The 16,598-nt window shown below is 43.7% G+C and overlaps 1 protein-coding gene across 1 annotated transcript in view; it reads left to right on the plus strand.

The window, feature by feature from the left end:
• Positions 1 to 13,185, plus strand: part of PPARGC1B (PPARG coactivator 1 beta) — a 35,219-nt gene extending 22,034 nt beyond the window's left edge. Inside the window, exons 9-12 of the mRNA XM_036749731.1 lie at positions 5,388 to 5,463; positions 8,267 to 8,388; positions 11,130 to 11,284; positions 12,178 to 13,185. Coding sequence (XP_036605626.1) covers positions 5,388 to 5,463; positions 8,267 to 8,388; positions 11,130 to 11,284; positions 12,178 to 12,281 — 457 coding nt within the window. The 3' untranslated portion in view covers positions 12,282 to 13,185. The remainder of the gene's footprint in view (positions 1 to 5,387; positions 5,464 to 8,266; positions 8,389 to 11,129; positions 11,285 to 12,177) is intronic.
• The last annotated feature ends 3,413 nt before the right edge of the window (positions 13,186 to 16,598 follow it).

Raw genomic sequence — 16,598 nt, forward strand, 5'->3', positions numbered from 1 at the left:
TGCATTGGGGTAGGAATGCAGCCTGAGTGAGTAGCTCGCTGTTCCTGGGCCCTCCCCAGTGGCCACTGAGGCAGCATGGCAGCATGGCCTTATCTGTGAAGTGAGCAGGAAGAGTAGGTATTTTCTTCCTCTGGGAAAAAAATAAAAATATATCTTGTCTACTCAGGGACCCAGAACCCTAAACCCTGAGCCTCGTGCTCCCTTCTAAGAAGGGGCCTTAGAAGCCTACTTTGCTGCCCCTAGCCAGACTCTATCTGCTGCAAGGAGCCTGCTCTCTGCATGGGCATGGAATGGGAAATACCCTGGGGGGCCATGCTCTGGATGGTGTAATTAACTGGGGAATATCTCTGCCCACCTTGCTGAGGAAAATCTGCGCTAGCTATGCAAAATTGTAACAATGTGGCTAGCAACTGCTGTGGGGGTGAAGACCAACAAACACCAGCACACAGCAGGGCTGCCAGCACAGGCTCTTTGATCTGCTTTTCTAAGGAAAGCAACTTTAAGGGGTTAACAATCTCACTTTAATCAAACATACATATATCATTCACTTAGTTCAGGGGGAAAAGATCAGCATCCTGAACTTCAAAGAAAATACAGAAATTACAGATTGAGACAATATAAATAGATCAACATTTCTGTCTAACCAAATCACAATATACATAGTTACCAGAGAAGCACCAACATTTGGGTTTTCCAAAACCAGGGGGCTCCAGTGGCTACCCAGAGTCTCCTCTGGTCAAATCACACAACACTCTTCCAGTGAGTGAGAGCCCCAAACCAAATGCTAACCTCTGAGTTTATATACCCTTCTTTGGGCCCAAAGGCTTCACACCTAATCAACAAAAGGGTGCGGTCCTGTGGCTTTGGAACCTAGTAAGACTTAATCAAAGGCACTCGATTACTTTAGAGAAAACTACAAAAAAAAAAAGTCCCCACTTTTAACATTACAAAAGTGGGAAAAAAACCCATGCACTTTAGGATGTTAACCTGTAACCTTGTTTCTAGGAATTGTATTGGATACTTCAGGGCAAGAATTACAATGCATCTATGTTACTGTGAGCAAAAGGTTACATTGATTCAAGGGAGAAACAGATGAACCTTGTGGTTACTCTAATATGATTGGAAGCTAGCTCCCTTTGCTCTGGATTCTGTCTCTTAGCAGCAGTGATAATTCTTCCATCTCACAGGTTTCTCCTTTCCCTCTCTATTTCTTTTCTGGTACATTCTAATTCCCAGAATAGGATGTTATCAATCTTTAGAATGTTCAGGAAGGAGCAAAAGAATGGTTTTCATAGATTCTCTGCCAGGTACATTATCAGAACTTATGTCCTTGGACTTGAGCTGGTTCTTATGAGAGGATCATACATTTATAACTAGAACGGTTATAAAGGCCCTGCAAGTCCAACCTTGCCTCATTCTGTAGATGACAAAACCAAGGATAAATGACTAGGCCAGCTATTAAGTATCTGGGGTGGGATTTGAACCTAGTATTTACTGATTCCCAAGTTCAGGGCCCTCTCCACTATGCCACAAGTCCTCTCTTGCCCAGGCCTACCTTGCTCAACAGTTTCACTTCTGGACCATTGTAATACTGCTTGCCTAGATAGAAATAGGTGGTGCAGTGAGTAGAGCACCGGCCCTAGGAGGACCTGAATTTGAATCCAGCCTCAGACACTTGACACATTTACTAGCTGTGTGACCTTGGACAAGTCACTTAACCCTAATTGCTCTACCTTCCCCCCTCCAAAAAAAAAGCAAAAAAATAAAAATACAAAAGAAGAAGTAGATAGAAACAGCAGCTCAGCCATGGAAACACAGGGCAAAGAACCAACCTTGAGACACATTGTGATTCTTGGGCAAAATAATACAATTTACAGCAGAAAGGTACCTTTGAAATCAACTAATTCAACAACCTCCCTTATTTTACTGATGAGAAAATGAGATCCGAAGAGATGGTTTGACATGACCCAAAGCCACAACGGTAGTAAATGGCATAGCCAGGACCCAAACCCAGGCCCTCCTAATTCCTTCTTTTTCCACTAAAATCAACAAATAATTATTAAGTACTCATTCTGTGCTGAGCCTTATGCCAGACAGATACAGCTAAAAGAATAAAACAATTCTTTACTCTCAAGGAACTTAAAACTCTATTGAGCAATGGGCCCCAAAGTTGGCCATTCATAGACCTCTTGCACTTTAGCTCATACATGTTATTTATAGGAAATCCTTCTACCTGGGGTGCATGCGTACCCTCTTCCTGCCTCCCCTCCCCCAAGATTATTTACTCTGATTTTATAAACAATTCACACATACCTGGGCCATTTGGTTTACCCACAGTAAATAAGAAGAATGTGTGTGTGTGCATGTGCATGTGCAAATCGCTTCCTCTTTTCCATGCCTCAGTTTTCTGTAAGCTGGGAAGCTTAGACTGAATCTGAGTTCTCTTCCAGCTCTATCATTCCTTGTTCTATGATTTTTCTCACCCTGATGAAATTAGAAAACATCCTTACCCACCCCCAAACCCCCCGCTTCTTTGGAAGCTAATTCCCTACCAAGGCTAAGAAACACCAGATAACCCAAGAATCTGTTGTTCCTAAAGAAAGAAAAGGAATATCATAAAAATCTAGTGCCTGATTATCTCATATGGTGCCTGATGGTCTCCCATCTCCTGAGGAAGCTCCCAGAAAGTTCTTTAACTGAAGACCTTAAAGGCCCTAGCTTACTACCTTTCCTTGGCCAGGCCAAAAAGTCAACAAGCATTTTTTAAAGCGCCTACTATGTGCCAATCACTGTGTTAAGCTCTAGGAATGCAAAGAAAGGCAAAAAGGCACTCTCTGCCCTCAAGGAACTCACAGTCTAATGGGGAAGACAACATGCAAACAACTATGTACAGGATAGCAGGAAGGCCCTAAGATTAAGGAAACCCAAGTTGTTATTTGTCCTTTGATCTTGAAGAGAATCATGACATTGAAGAGGACCATGACATCAGAAAGGTGATATCATGACTTGCAAGTAAACTGGATTTAAGTGAGGCAGGGCTGTGAAAAGTCACCAGCCTCACTTTCTCCTCTGGAGCCATATGGGTCCAGTAGTAAGGTACAGATCAGGATGACTCCAGTCCTTGCCACTGAACCCAGTTGGCTCAGGAGGAGAGAGAGTGAGGCTGGTGACTTTGCACAGTCCTACCTCACTTAAATCGAATTCACTTGTAAGTAATGACCTCACCTTCCCAGAAGCCTGAGAAAAGGCTTATTATAGAAGGTGGGATTTTAGTTGGGACTTGAAGAAGCCAAGTGGGAGAGAATTCTAGGCATGGTGGGCAGCCAATGAAAATGAACATTGGGTGATGGGAGTGTGTGGAACAGCTAGGAGGCCAGGGACACTGCATCAAAAGAGTACTTAGAGGGGAGTAAGATGTAAGAAGACTGGTGGTAGGCAACTTCCTTGCTTTGCAATACAAAGGGCCCTAACAGAGTTTAGCCCAGTGCAGAGAGGGAGTGGGGTGAGAACCTGTGGCCTCAAGGCCACCTTCTAGGTCCTTGGGTGCAGCTTTTTGACTGAGTCCAAGTTTTATAGAACATATCCTTTTATTAAGGGGATGTTTTGAAGTTTGGGTTCAGTCAAAGGGCTGCACTTGAGGACCCAGAGAGTCCCATGTGGCCTCAAAACAGGGTCCCCACCTCTGGTTTAGCCTTTTCTTGATTACTTAAGGAAATGTCATCATCCATGATTGTGAACTGGGGACCACAGATGTGTGTGTACATGGATATTTGTCCCAAGGCTGCATGGCCCTGGTCTGCCCTCCTAGGCATATTCTTCTAAGGTTTTTTGTTTTGTTCACCCATCTCCTTCCTGCTTCTTATTTACTGTGGGCTGGTAAAAACAGACAGCCCAGGTGTGTGTGTGTGTGTGTGAACTTTGTATAAAATCAGAGTAAATAAACCCTGGGGGAGGGAGGCCTCAGGTGGTGGGATTTCCTGTAAACAATATTCATGAGCTAAAGGACTTTCTGATGTTTTCTGAATGATGTTGGGCAATAGAGTTTTATATTCCTTGAGAGTAAGAGATTATTCTTTTATCTATATCCCCAGGGCCTAGCACCGTGCTCAGCACGTAGTAGGTGCTTAATTGCTGGTTGATTGACTTTAGTGGAAAAAGAAAGAATTGAGAATCCTGGGTTTGGGTTTCTGGCTATGATACTTAATACCTGTGTGACTTGGGGTTAAGTCCAACCGTCCCTTTAGATCTCAGTTTGTCATCAGTAAAGTGAGGGAGGTTGGATTAGTTGGTCTCAAAGATCACTCTAAATTGTATTGTCCTATTTTGTCTGTTCTCTCTGGCTTTTGACTGGATTTGTAGTTGTATAAATGGCCTCCCTTATCTGAGGGTTTTACTGTATCTTGGAGGCGGGGAGGGTTGGTGAGGTTGGAGAGATAGCCTCACCCACCCATATATAATTAAAGCTGCTGTTTGCAGGCTCTGAATGCCTTGAAGCCACAGACTGCCTCAGTGGTACTAAGAATAAGGTGTGTTCTTTCATTTTCCTGAGCATTTTTAGAAAGTTGGGCACTTTGCTTCCTGTAAAGCCATCTTGGCTTTCTACAGACCGGAGTCTCTTCACCCGATTCCCACCCCCAGACATAGGTAAATGAATAACACATGTTGAACTATTTAAACAACAGAGTTTCTCCACAACAGCCTTCAGTAGGAGTGAGCTTTTCAGAGGCAGTGAGCCCCTCCAGCTTCTGGGGAGGGTTGGCTATAGTGAGTCCTGCTTAGTCAGAGATGACCTGGAAAGATAGCGGGGCCCAGAGAGTTGTATATTTGGGTTTAGCCCAATGGTAGCCAAGAGGCACCTCTTCAGAATTCCCATGTATGGTGCTTTACAATTTATAATTATATACATTTTGTAAATTTGCAATTTATAAAATACAGCAATTCTGTGAACAGTGCTGTTTTACAGATTAGGAAACTAAGGTTCGGGGAGGTGGCCTTGACTTGGCTACTAAGTGACAGAGCTAGAATTTGAATCCAGGTATCCTGACTGCAGATCCTGTCCTCTTTCCATTATAACACACTGCTCCTTCCAAAGAATTTCCTGGCAGGTAGAGACTGCTTGGCCAAGAGTGGGGCTGATCGAGAATCTCTCTTGAGGAGAAGCCCCAGGGTGCTTGCTGGAGAACTGAGTGAGGAGGGATTCAGAGACAGTTTTTGTTCAGGTGAAGAAGGACATTCATCCCAGGTGCCAAATCCAGTTTAAGAGGAACCTATCTGGTGGAAGGCAGTTTTTCATTTGACAACCAGCATCTCATTGTTCACAGGGGAAGTTCGGAAACTTCCTTTGATCTACCCAGACCAAGAACCTATGTTTTCTTATTTATAAACAGATGTGGAAGCAAGGAACATTGTGGAGAAGGAAGCCCAAGTGTCCAGCATATTGAGAAGAGAAGAGAAAAGGCCATTGTAAGTGCCCCAGGAGCTGGGGAGGGCTGACCAGTGAAGGAATGGGAAATAGCCTGGGCTTATGGGAGAGGATGGGACTTTCTTAAATAAAACCCTTTGAGAGATCCGGGGACACTCCTTTCCATTTCAGCTGACCTAAGGCCAACTTTATGCAATGATATTTCTCCCCACCAAAAAATAACTAGAGTCCAAAAAGGAGCTTCCAAAGTCACAGGCTCCCTGTCAACCAGCGGCACCAGGAGTAGGCTAGGGTCTTGCAAAGGTCAAAAGAGTAGGCTGATCTAGTGAACTTCCCTTTGGAGACAGGACTGCTCATCTCCATACATGTGCTCAGGAACCAGAGAAGCAGAACTGTACTACTTGGCCTGAAAGAGCAGCTTTGAATGAAAAAAAATCTATTTCCCATTCTTCTAAGTTCCTAGTGGAGTGGAAGGAAAAGAAAGAGAAGGAATTTTCAGACAGTAAAGTCCCACAATGGGGGAGGGGTGTGATCAGAGGTTACTACTGCCAGCCAAGTTCTCCTTTTTGAGTCCCTCAAAGTCCCAGCAGCTGCCTTCAAGATCTTCCAGATGAAATTTCTAGGTCCTCTGTGAGATCTCAGTCTCATGATTGGGTATAGCTTACAGAGGTGATTCACAACTCCCCCCAACATCCACCCCATCCCACAGGCAAACACATACACCCATATCAACACACAGATACACAAATACCTACACCACAAATCTTTGCATATCTTGGACCTTCATACACTGCCAAGGTGTATCATTGTAGGGATGAGCACTGATTCTCCTGCAGGGTTTTCTGTCTCCTGTCATCGTACTCTAAAGCTTTTTGTCCTATCTGTCCATCCCTTCCATTCTCCCATTAGAACTCCCTAGTATAAAGAACATAATTTCTTGGATGTGAAAATTCCTCCTTCCCAATCCCTGAGTCACCTGGCTATGACTCTACACTTCTCAAGGCTCAAACTATCCATTGGCAAACATGTATTGAGGTCTACACAAGCTCCATCTTTGAGCTCAGTCCTACCAGAAATACAAAGATGGACAAACATACATACATTCCTCTTTCATAGATCACAGTCTATTTAAGAAAAGAAGACTCACACATACAGATAGAAAGCTAATAATACCAGGTGTGTATGATAAGAGTGAAATGAGGAGAGACAGAGCTATAATAATTGAGAGGAGGGAGTGGTCACTGAGCTATAGGTGGTCAGACAAGACTCAATTGGGACTTGAGATGAATCTTCATGACTAAGTAGAGGTTAAACAGGGGGCACATTCTCTGTGGCAGAGATAGACTCTAAAGAGGCAAGAGTATGGAGAGTGTCCTTGAGGCACCAATATAGCTGGAGCTAAAGCCATGAATTAGGAGAGGAGCATGGAGGAAAAAGCCTGGAAATGTAGGCTGGAGTCAGTCTGTGGAGGCCCTATGCTGAGGAAAACATATAGTGTAAACATCTTGGAAGTTGTCTCTTCCAGGCACGTACCAGAGTTCTCTGGCACCTGGACATGTAGAAAATAAGTCTTCTCTGGCATGCTAAGAACTGACAAGACTTATAAGTGTGAAAGCACATATACAGAGACAGACAAATGTGCAGATAGGCATATAACACCATAGGATTTCAAAACCAGAACAAACATGGGACATCATCTAGTCATCTACAGCATCTTCCTGGACACCTCTAGTGACAGAAGTTTCACTACCTGAGATAGCCCATTGTGGAAGAGCTTTGCTGGTCAGCACCTCATTAAATTGAAGTCTTCTTACCTGCAATTTTCCACCCATTTGATAGCCCCTTGGGCTTAAACAGAACAAATCTTAATCTTTTTTCCATGTGGCAAGCCTTCAGTGCTTGAAGATTCCTGGTAAAGTCTTCTCAGCTCTGGACATCTAGATCCAGATGCTAAACATCCCCAGGTTCTAGAAATGTCTATAGACAGTGAGAAGGTTGAACCAGATCATCTCAGAGGTCCCTTCCAGCTCTTAACTTTCTTCCATTCTATGAACAACAGAGCAGTGAGTGGAGTGATGTGACTTGGATAGGTGGCTGCAGATGCCCCTTGAGAGAAAGGCTGAGTGTGAGAGGAGCATGTGAGGTAGGTCAGGGAGAATCTAAGAGAAAGGAGGGCCTTTTTCAAAGTTTTATCATTGCTTATTTTTATCAGCCTGCTCTCACAAATTTTCATGTGCTCCGTACATATCTTATAGGTACCTAGTTATTTACATATTGTCTTCCCCTTTAGAATATAAGCCTCATGAGCCAGGACTTATTCCTTTCATTGTATCCCTGGTGCTTAGTACAGTGCCTGGCATATACATATATATATATATATATATATAGTAGGGTCTTAATAAATGCTTGTTGATTTACTGACTATAAGCATATCAAGGATGGGAAATGCCCATTTTTTTTTTTGGGCTAGGATTAGTCTGGCTTTCAGGATGGAGTCTGGCTCGAGGGACCTAGCTGATCATCCAAATCCAACAATCCCTTATATATTTATTAAGTGCCTACTCTATGTAAAACCCAGGAATAAACTCTGTACAAAGACAAAAGAGTACCTGCTCTTGAGGAACTTACTTTTTACTAGGTGGATCCATTATTATCAGAGCTAGCAAATTTCTGGGCACTGCCCCCACTCAGCCTGAATCATAGTTTCAAATGGGGAAGAGGGAAATGGGATCTCTTTGCCATTTTGATTCTTGAGATTCCTGAGCATCCATAAGAGTCAAACGCACATCTTCAGCCCAGGGCAAGAAGGCCACTGAAGGATGTTTGTCCCTCTTTTTTGAGCAGGGAGAAGGCCGGGTGGTGTACATTAGGAACCTCTCCAGTACCATGAGTTCCAGTGAGCTGAAGAAACGTTTTGAAGTGTTTGGGGAGATTGTGGAGTGTCAAGTGCTGAAAAGGAACAAGAGGTGAGTCTGTTGGGTTTCTGCTGCCCAGTAAAGGTAGCCTAAATGAGATATATAGACACATGCTCATGTGGAGAAGTCCCATCCCAAGATGAGCAGACCCTGGAAATGAACAATCATGCACTAGCTTATGATGGATAGAGCCATTCAAGACCAAAACTTGAGTCTTGGAAGGTGCCCTTCTTCATTTCATAGTCATTTTGCCTGGGTGACTGAACATAAACAGTTGAGTTTCCAGAGAATCATTGTCACCTTAGTGTTAGATGAGACCATGGAGAACATCTAGTCTAAATTGTCCCTGACAGAGAATCCTTTCTCCATCATCCCCTAAAAGTGGTCATCTAGCCTTCACAGTACTCCCTGCAGAGGAACGCCTTGGTCCTGAGGCAGTCTATTCCATTTTTTGAATGGCTCTAATTGTTAGGAAGTTATTCTCTGTAAGAGCCAAAATCTGCACCTTTCAGCCTTTTCCTCACTGCTTATTTCTGACAAAGAGGACAAGGAAAATTCCTCTTCTGCTTGACATCTGTCTTCAATAAGGGTTTTCAAGACTTTATAAGTCTTCATTTTTCTAATCTAAACAATCCCAGTTTTCTCAGCTGATCTTTATGTAAAGGATGCTTTTCTCACATATGGACAGTTTGGCTGATGGAAAGGTACAGAAACGGGGAGAGTTGTGAGAGAAACACTGGGGGGAAAAGCCCTACAGAGAAAAGGCACTAACTGTGGGTAAAGTTGACTTAAGTGTACTATTTCCTTGCATCTAATTTGCATATGACAGACCTGAGGACTTTAAAGGTAATAGCTGGGAGATACTTGTCCCTTAAGCTGCTTTGGGGACTATGGGGCAAATATTGATTGTCTAATTATAGTATAGATGGCAGGCATGTGACTTTTGGTTTATAATCATGAGATAGAGGTGAGTAGCTGAAGAGATGCTGCTTTGGACAGTAAAATAGAACTGAGCTGGGAGATTCTGGTCTTTTGTACTGTTTTAGGGACTATGGAACAAATATATATTGCCTAATTATGATATAGGTGGTAGGAATGTGAATTTTGATTTAATGTCATGACATAGAGGTGAATCATTGAAGTGATGCTGCTTTGGACAGTAAAGTAAATCTTAGCTGACCTCAGAAAGATGTTGGAGTAGGTCTGAGAAGACTGTTTCCTCAATGGCTGCTCTGCTCAAGCCATTTCTGGGCCTTTCTATTAACCTGCTGAGTAGAGCTGCTTCTCTGCAGAGGCTAGTCCACTTGACATGCTTCTTTTCTGGGCTGCTGAGCTATGGTTAGGCTCTTTCAGCTAAAGCAAAAAGCCCTAAACCTGAGATCTTCCTAGCTTTTCTAGTTTGGCTCTTACTTTTTGGGCAGGAAGTGTCTCTCATAAGTCTGCTTTTCCAAGCAACAAATGTTAGTGCAAGCCCCTCTTCCTCCAGTTCTGAGGTCTCTTTCCTTACCCAACCAGAGGTTTCTCCTGATATCAGCTTTCAGCTCTAAGATCTTCTAGGAGCTCCCAGCTCATCTCAGCTCACCTCTTTTGACTCCTCTCTTCCAAACAGTAGGTGACAGTGCAAGCTCTGAGATCTCTTCCCAGACCTGCTCCAAGGTCTTTCTGAGGTCAGCTAAGATTTACTCTATTGTCCAAGGCAGCATCTCTGCAATGATTCGCCTCTATCTCATGACGATAAGTCAAAATTCACATTCCTGCCATCTATAGTTAGGCAACATATATTTGTTACATAGTCCCCAAAGTAATTCAAGAGACCAGGGTCTCCCAGCTCAGTTCTACTTTACTGTCCAAAGCAGCATCTCTTCAGTAACTCACCTCTATCTCATGATGGTGCACCAAAATTCACATTCCTGCCATCTACACCATAATTAGGCAACATATATTGGTTCCATAGAAGCAGGAGTTGCAGAAGCAAGAGCAGAAGTATATTCCTTCCTCCTGTGCTATCCCTAGAATCCTTAGTACCACTCTGAGAACCTCCAACCTGTCAGCATACACATTCACTTTGAAGTGAGTGAGCCAATCCAGAGAGAAAAGGGAGTCATGTTTCGTGTCCTATACTATACTGCGATGACATGGTCGTCTATTCTCTTTCTTATTGTCCTGATTGCTCCTTTCTGTCCATAACCTTAGTACAAAGTTTATGTTGACTTGAGTCTTAGAAGGAGATTTGAGCTCTGTGATGGAAGGGACTGTGTCCATGGAAAGCATTGTTCTTTCCATCATGATGACTAGAGGTGAAGAATCTTTTTGGTATTCATCTATGCAGTGCCCTGGACCCCTGACACCTAGGGAACTTTCTTAGAATAAGAACTAGGAAATAAGTGGTGCTTCCACTTTATTGGTGCCCCTTAGGACACTTGCTTCCACTTACTTCCTTCTTGCCTCCCTATAGGGCTAAATTGTAGTGGACAGCTGGACTTGGAACCAGGATTCAAATCTCATCTGACAATATTAGTTGTATGCCTGGGGATAAGTCACATAACCTTGTCTGAAGCTATTTCCTTATCTCTAAAATGGGAATAATAGTTAAAGCACTTAGCTCACAGAGTTGTTGGGAGGACTGAATGAGATAATATATGTAAATTGCTTTTCAGACCTTAAAGTACTATATGAATGTCAAGTACTCTATTGTGCCTATCATTAGGAGTTTCCCGAAGGCCAGCACTGGCCAGTAGCAACTGCAGAACTCTTGTGGGTAACCTGCCACTCTTCATTGCTCTGTTCTCCAGGGGGGACAAAGATGGTTTTATTACCTATCGGTGTTCAGAGCATGCAGCCTTGTCCCTGAGGAATGGTGCAGCCCTGAGGAAGCGCAACGAGCCCTTCTTCCAATTGAGCTACGGGGGACTTGGGCAGTTCTTCTGGACCAGATGCACTAACTTCGGTAAGACTGCAAAGTCAGTCCCCATCCTTGAATTGCAAGGCTTACCCAATTTCCCCTTTTGCCCTCTCACCTACTGCCATTCCCTGGGCTGTGTTCAGAGGGGAAAACAATGTTTGAGGAACCATCTATTACTTTAAGGTTTAGAAAGACTAGACTTCTATCTCCAGATGGAGGCTGTTTTCACAGCCCCTTCAAAGGGTCTTTGTACCTATCCTGGTCCTTTAGCTGAGGCTATAAGGGTAAAAAGAGCAGAATTATTAGCCCCTAGACTGGATGCCATCCTCGGAGCCCAAGAATAGCTCACATTTTCCATGTTCACTCACAACTATGGGCAACAACAAAGATTCCAAAAACAACAAAAAATATTCCATTTATAGGACTCATAACTCCCCTCCCCTCCAAAATGGTACCCCTTGAAATATGAACTGCTTCCCTCAAGGGTTTGTATACATTTAAACATACAAAAATATGACTCCCCAAGGATATCTATATATTTAAGGGTAACAAATTTAGTGCAGTGGAAAGGGTACTATCTTAAGAGTCACAAGACCTGTATTCTAATCCTGACTTTGCCTCAGTAACCTCGATCCAATCCTTTAATCTCTCTGGAGCTCAGTTTTCCCATTTGTAAAATGAGTGTTAGACTAAGTGATCTCCAAGCTTCCTTCTAGCTCCAACTTCTTTAAGTTAAGATTACCAAGGGAACACTATTTGGCGACCCTCCCTAACCATAGAGGCTGACATCAGAAAAGCCAGTCCCAGGCTTCCCCCACATCCTTCACCTCAGTGTCCCCATCAGTTTGTGGCTGAACACATTCAGCCATGGGCCAATTCAAGGGGGCATGCATCATGGTCCAGTCTCTCACTCCTCCTCTTGTCCCTGCCCTTCTCAGATTCCAATATAGAAGAGGCCTCCCCGGCTTCGGTGAAAAACAAGTATGAAGCCATGGATTTTGACAGCTTGCTGAAGGAGGCCCAGAGAAGCCTACATCGATAACAGCCTTAATCCTAGAGGAATACCTCAATACCTCAGTCAAGGCCCTTCCAATATGTTTACGTTTTCAAAGAAATTGAGTATATGAAAAAAGAGAGTGAGAGAGAGAGAGCGAGAGCGAGAGAAAGAGAGACTGAGATTGCTGTCCCTTTAAATCAATGTTTACATTGAACAAAGCTGCTTCTGTTTGTGAGTTTCCATGGTGTTGATGTTCCACTGCCACACTTTAGTACCCTTGCTTCAGATTGGTTGTTTTGGTGCGTCTGTAAGCATTCTGCCACCCAGCCCCAACCCTCCTAACCCCTTCCCCCTCTCTCCTTCCCATTGTGAAGTTGCAGCTGTGTTCCCATCACATTTTCTGTCTGTAGTGTGTGATGATAAAATTGTTACTTGTGAATAGAATCAGGACTATAAACTAATTTTTAATTGCAGAAAAAAAAGTATATACTTAAAATACCATATTTATGGCTCAGATGTACTGTATTTCGAACTAATTCATTGTGCCGCTTCCTGGATCTCTAACTATGCACTGTAATGAGGTGCTCGCCACTGTGCTGATGGACTCCCGGCTGGCCCTGGGAGGGAGGGAAGAAAAGAAGGAAGGAGGAAAAGCAGGGAGGGGTTGAGACCCCATTGGACTTCATCTCCTCCCTGGAACAGGAGGCTGGATGGACATTTGTGTGAAGCCTCCATCTGTCACCAGCCCATCTTCCAGCCCTTGTCCTTTCTCATCCCAGTCTTCTCCATCTCTCTGCCCAACATCATCCCAGCCCACGACTTTGCACTGGCTACCTTGGGTATATGTAGAACCATAGCCTCCAGAGCAATGGCCAAAGGTCCAGGCTGAGACCATCCATGTTCCTGTTGGAAGTGGGGATTTCAGAGTAAGCCTGAGTTGTGCGGTTTCAATCACAATTGGACTGGGTTAGCTTTTGTTGTTGCTGTGCAGTTGTGTCCAACTCTTCATGACCCCATGGACTGTCCCCAATACTGTCCATGGGGTTTTCTTGGCAATATTAGCATAGTGGCATAACAATCCATTCTGATTCTCATTCGCCCTCCTGTTTAGCTACCAGACAAGAAACTATACCAAACTCCCAGTAACTACCAACCCAGTAATCCCAGACAGTTTAAGAGCACTTAGAAACCTTAAGCTGCCACGAATCACGATACTTATTGAAACTGCCCACTCGAAATGAGAGAGATGGTATGACAGTAGGTAAGAAAGGTGGCCTTAAAGCCAGGAAGACTCAAGTCCACTTCTGATATATACTAACTGTGTGAGCCTAGACAAGTAACCTGACCTGTTGGCTTTAGGCAAATCTCTAAAGCTGTAAGTTTCAGAGAAAGCAATGGCCTGCATTGACAGAGGGAACCTCCTCACCCAGGAGTTCCTTATACAAATGCAATCACAGGTTCAGGTCCAGTCCATACCCCTACCCTCTCAATCTGCAGTGTAGACACTGGGTTTTGTTAAGAGCTGATATTAATCTCTGTGGTCCTCAACTGAAAACAGGCCACACAGCCACCCCATGATACCATGAGACGTGGAAATTTGTTCACAGGTGGCAGAACCCTTTGGGAATTGGGAGCTAATTTTGTAAATATTGTCAAAAGACCCAGATCAAAGAGCTTGGCTAAAGAGCTCATTTTGTGAATATCTGAGAAGATCCTACCTGCAAAAGAGTCAAGTGGGAAGGGAGTCTTGGAGGAAGTTTCCCCCAGTCGAGACAGCGCTGCCCTACTTCTTGTACCTAGTCCCCCAAAATCTTTAATCACAGCCTGGGTCCCTGGAAACTGGCCCTAGCCATGAGGTCACAGGCTGTTGTCTGGATTCCAAGTGGCCTCCATGTTCAAGTAAATTTCAGAAACTCAAGTACCATGGGGAATGGTCTCTGCAGAGGCCTGTGTTCTCAGCCCTCTTTCATCTCCCTTCCATCAGGCAGTCCAGAAGTTGAGAGTTTTACCAGGTCAGAAATCACAGCATCAGCTCAGCACTGCCCACATTAACTACCTCTTCTACTGGGCCAGTAGCCAGCCTGGGGAAGGAGGGTTCCCAAAATGTAGAACCAATCATGTTCAAGCCCAGTTATCATAGTTTCAGGGTTACTATAGCTCTCATAGCAGGTTTTGTCCAAGTGTTACACAGGAAATCATTGCTAGCTAGCGCTCAGTTCTTATTACTGGCGTGTTCTATATAAGTCTGCCCTGACCAATGTCATTTCATAATTACATGTTTTTAATATATTAATGAAAATCTCCTATGACATTGATTATTGTAATATAACAATTTAAAACATTGTTCCCCTGGCTCCAACTGCCTCTTGGGATGGCATTTCACCTAAAGCCAGGAAAATGGTTGAGAGAACCAATCAACTGAACATTAGGCAGAGGATTCTTATACTCTGTTGTAATATGATCGGAAAAAAATAGAACAAGCCTCATTTCTCGTCTGAGGTGTGGTAGCTGGGATCCTTACAGGTAACATTACAATGTTAACTCATCCATAGAGAAGGTAGGAAACCCATAGCTGGCAGGCTGTTCTGAATCACCATCACAATCCCCCTTTATTCCAAGTGGTGCCAAGTAGCACTTTCTGAGACTGAGCCACTTGGATGCTATAGACTAGAACAGGTGACATTCTTGAGTTAGAGTCATTCACTTTTCCATGGGACTACAGGCATTCACTCTAGGGACAGCCCTCTGATGCCACTGCCTGAGATGTTAAGCAACTAAGGAAGAAGCCACCTGTTTCAGTGGAAAGGCCTTATCCTAATCTACTAGTCAGCCTCAATTTCCCCATCTATTAAGTGAGAAGATTGGACTAGATGATCCCCATGGCCTCTTCTGGGACCAATATTCTCTGTTTTCTTTTCTAAGGTTCCTTTTAGCTTTCACATTCTCTAATTCTATCATTTAAGATGCCCCCCTCTCCCCAATAGCTTATGGCTGTGATTCCTGTGAACATGTACATATTCCTGGGAAAAGTTCCTTTCTGACCTCAGTGTGAAAAAAATTTCTGAGAACAGGTTTGTAGGGAGGGGATTTAAAAAAGAGAAACCTGAGACTGAGGTGAATAGTGAAGGGGGAGCCCCTGAACTCTGGATATATATATATATATATATATATTTTTTTTTTTTTAAATTTTAGTAATTAAGTTACTTGTTTCTCTGTGGTCAAAGATTAATTCTCAAGTTATTTCTGCCTGCCAAAGTATAATTCTCTGGGCTCCCTGCTCATCATTGTGACTCCATCATGTCCCCAGATATCCTGAGTTTATGTGCTTCCCACAAAAGGCCAGAGCCTGGTACCTGGTTATTCCTCTCTTTGTGGTCAACCCTTCCCAGCCTCCTCTGCTCAAACCTCCTGCTGGAACCCAGAGTGAGCAAGCCTCTTGCTGCCTTTGGCCGCCACCTCATTGTAGCTTTGCCTTTTTCCCATCCTTGTATTTTCTCCCTCCCCACAATGATGTTTACATGTGATTGCCATGACATCGCTTTGTGTGGACTGTGTCTGATAGCCTCCCTCACCCCCATCTAAGAATGGGCAGTGCTATCCGTCTCTGTGCTGTGCTGATGTTTAAAAAAACAAATCAAAAATCAGTCAAACCGCTAAGTGGAATTCTTCCATCTCCTTCCTCAGCACAAGGCTGAATCAAAGCTCACACCTGGGCTCTGGTTACAGAAGGAAAATGCATCAAAAATGTGAAGCTTATGAATGGATTGAGTGCAGCTAAGGGTCCATCCACGGTATCCGCATCTGCTTTAGAATCTCATAGCGCTGTAATGCAGCTGGAGTTAGGGTGTAGTCCAGGCTTAGGAAAGCAACAGTGCCATCAATTGTGCGAGAGGAAAGAAGGTCCCATGATTCAAAGACTCAATCAACACTCAAGTCCTAATATAGGAAGAAATGCAATAAGTGGTCTTTTTAATGCCTAGAGCCTATAAAATAGTTTTGAGAGATTTCTCCAAGACTTATGCAATATGCACAGTGGTGCCCATGGGGAGGGTGGGCCACTGGGGGCCCAGAGGCCTGAAGGTCAGCAGCTAGTTGGAAGAACCTGCCTATCTGGAGTTGATCATGGACAGAGTATTTCTTTGCTTGCTGCCTCTACTATACTTGAAGCTTGTCCTGGAGAATTTGAAAGACTGAATATTTTAAAAAATGATGATGATAATGATGATGACGATGATTAACTAAAAGCACGGCAATCCCCATATACTTTGTTAATAGTGCTGAGTGCTAGAACAAGGGATCCCCTGAAGCTGCTCTCATCGAGATGGAGAAGCTTTCTCAAGCTTGGAAAGCCAGAGCCCTCAG

The sequence above is a fragment of the Trichosurus vulpecula genome, chromosome 3 (assembly GCF_011100635.1).
Source record: "Trichosurus vulpecula isolate mTriVul1 chromosome 3, mTriVul1.pri, whole genome shotgun sequence".
Lineage (NCBI taxonomy): Eukaryota > Metazoa > Chordata > Mammalia > Diprotodontia > Phalangeridae > Trichosurus > Trichosurus vulpecula.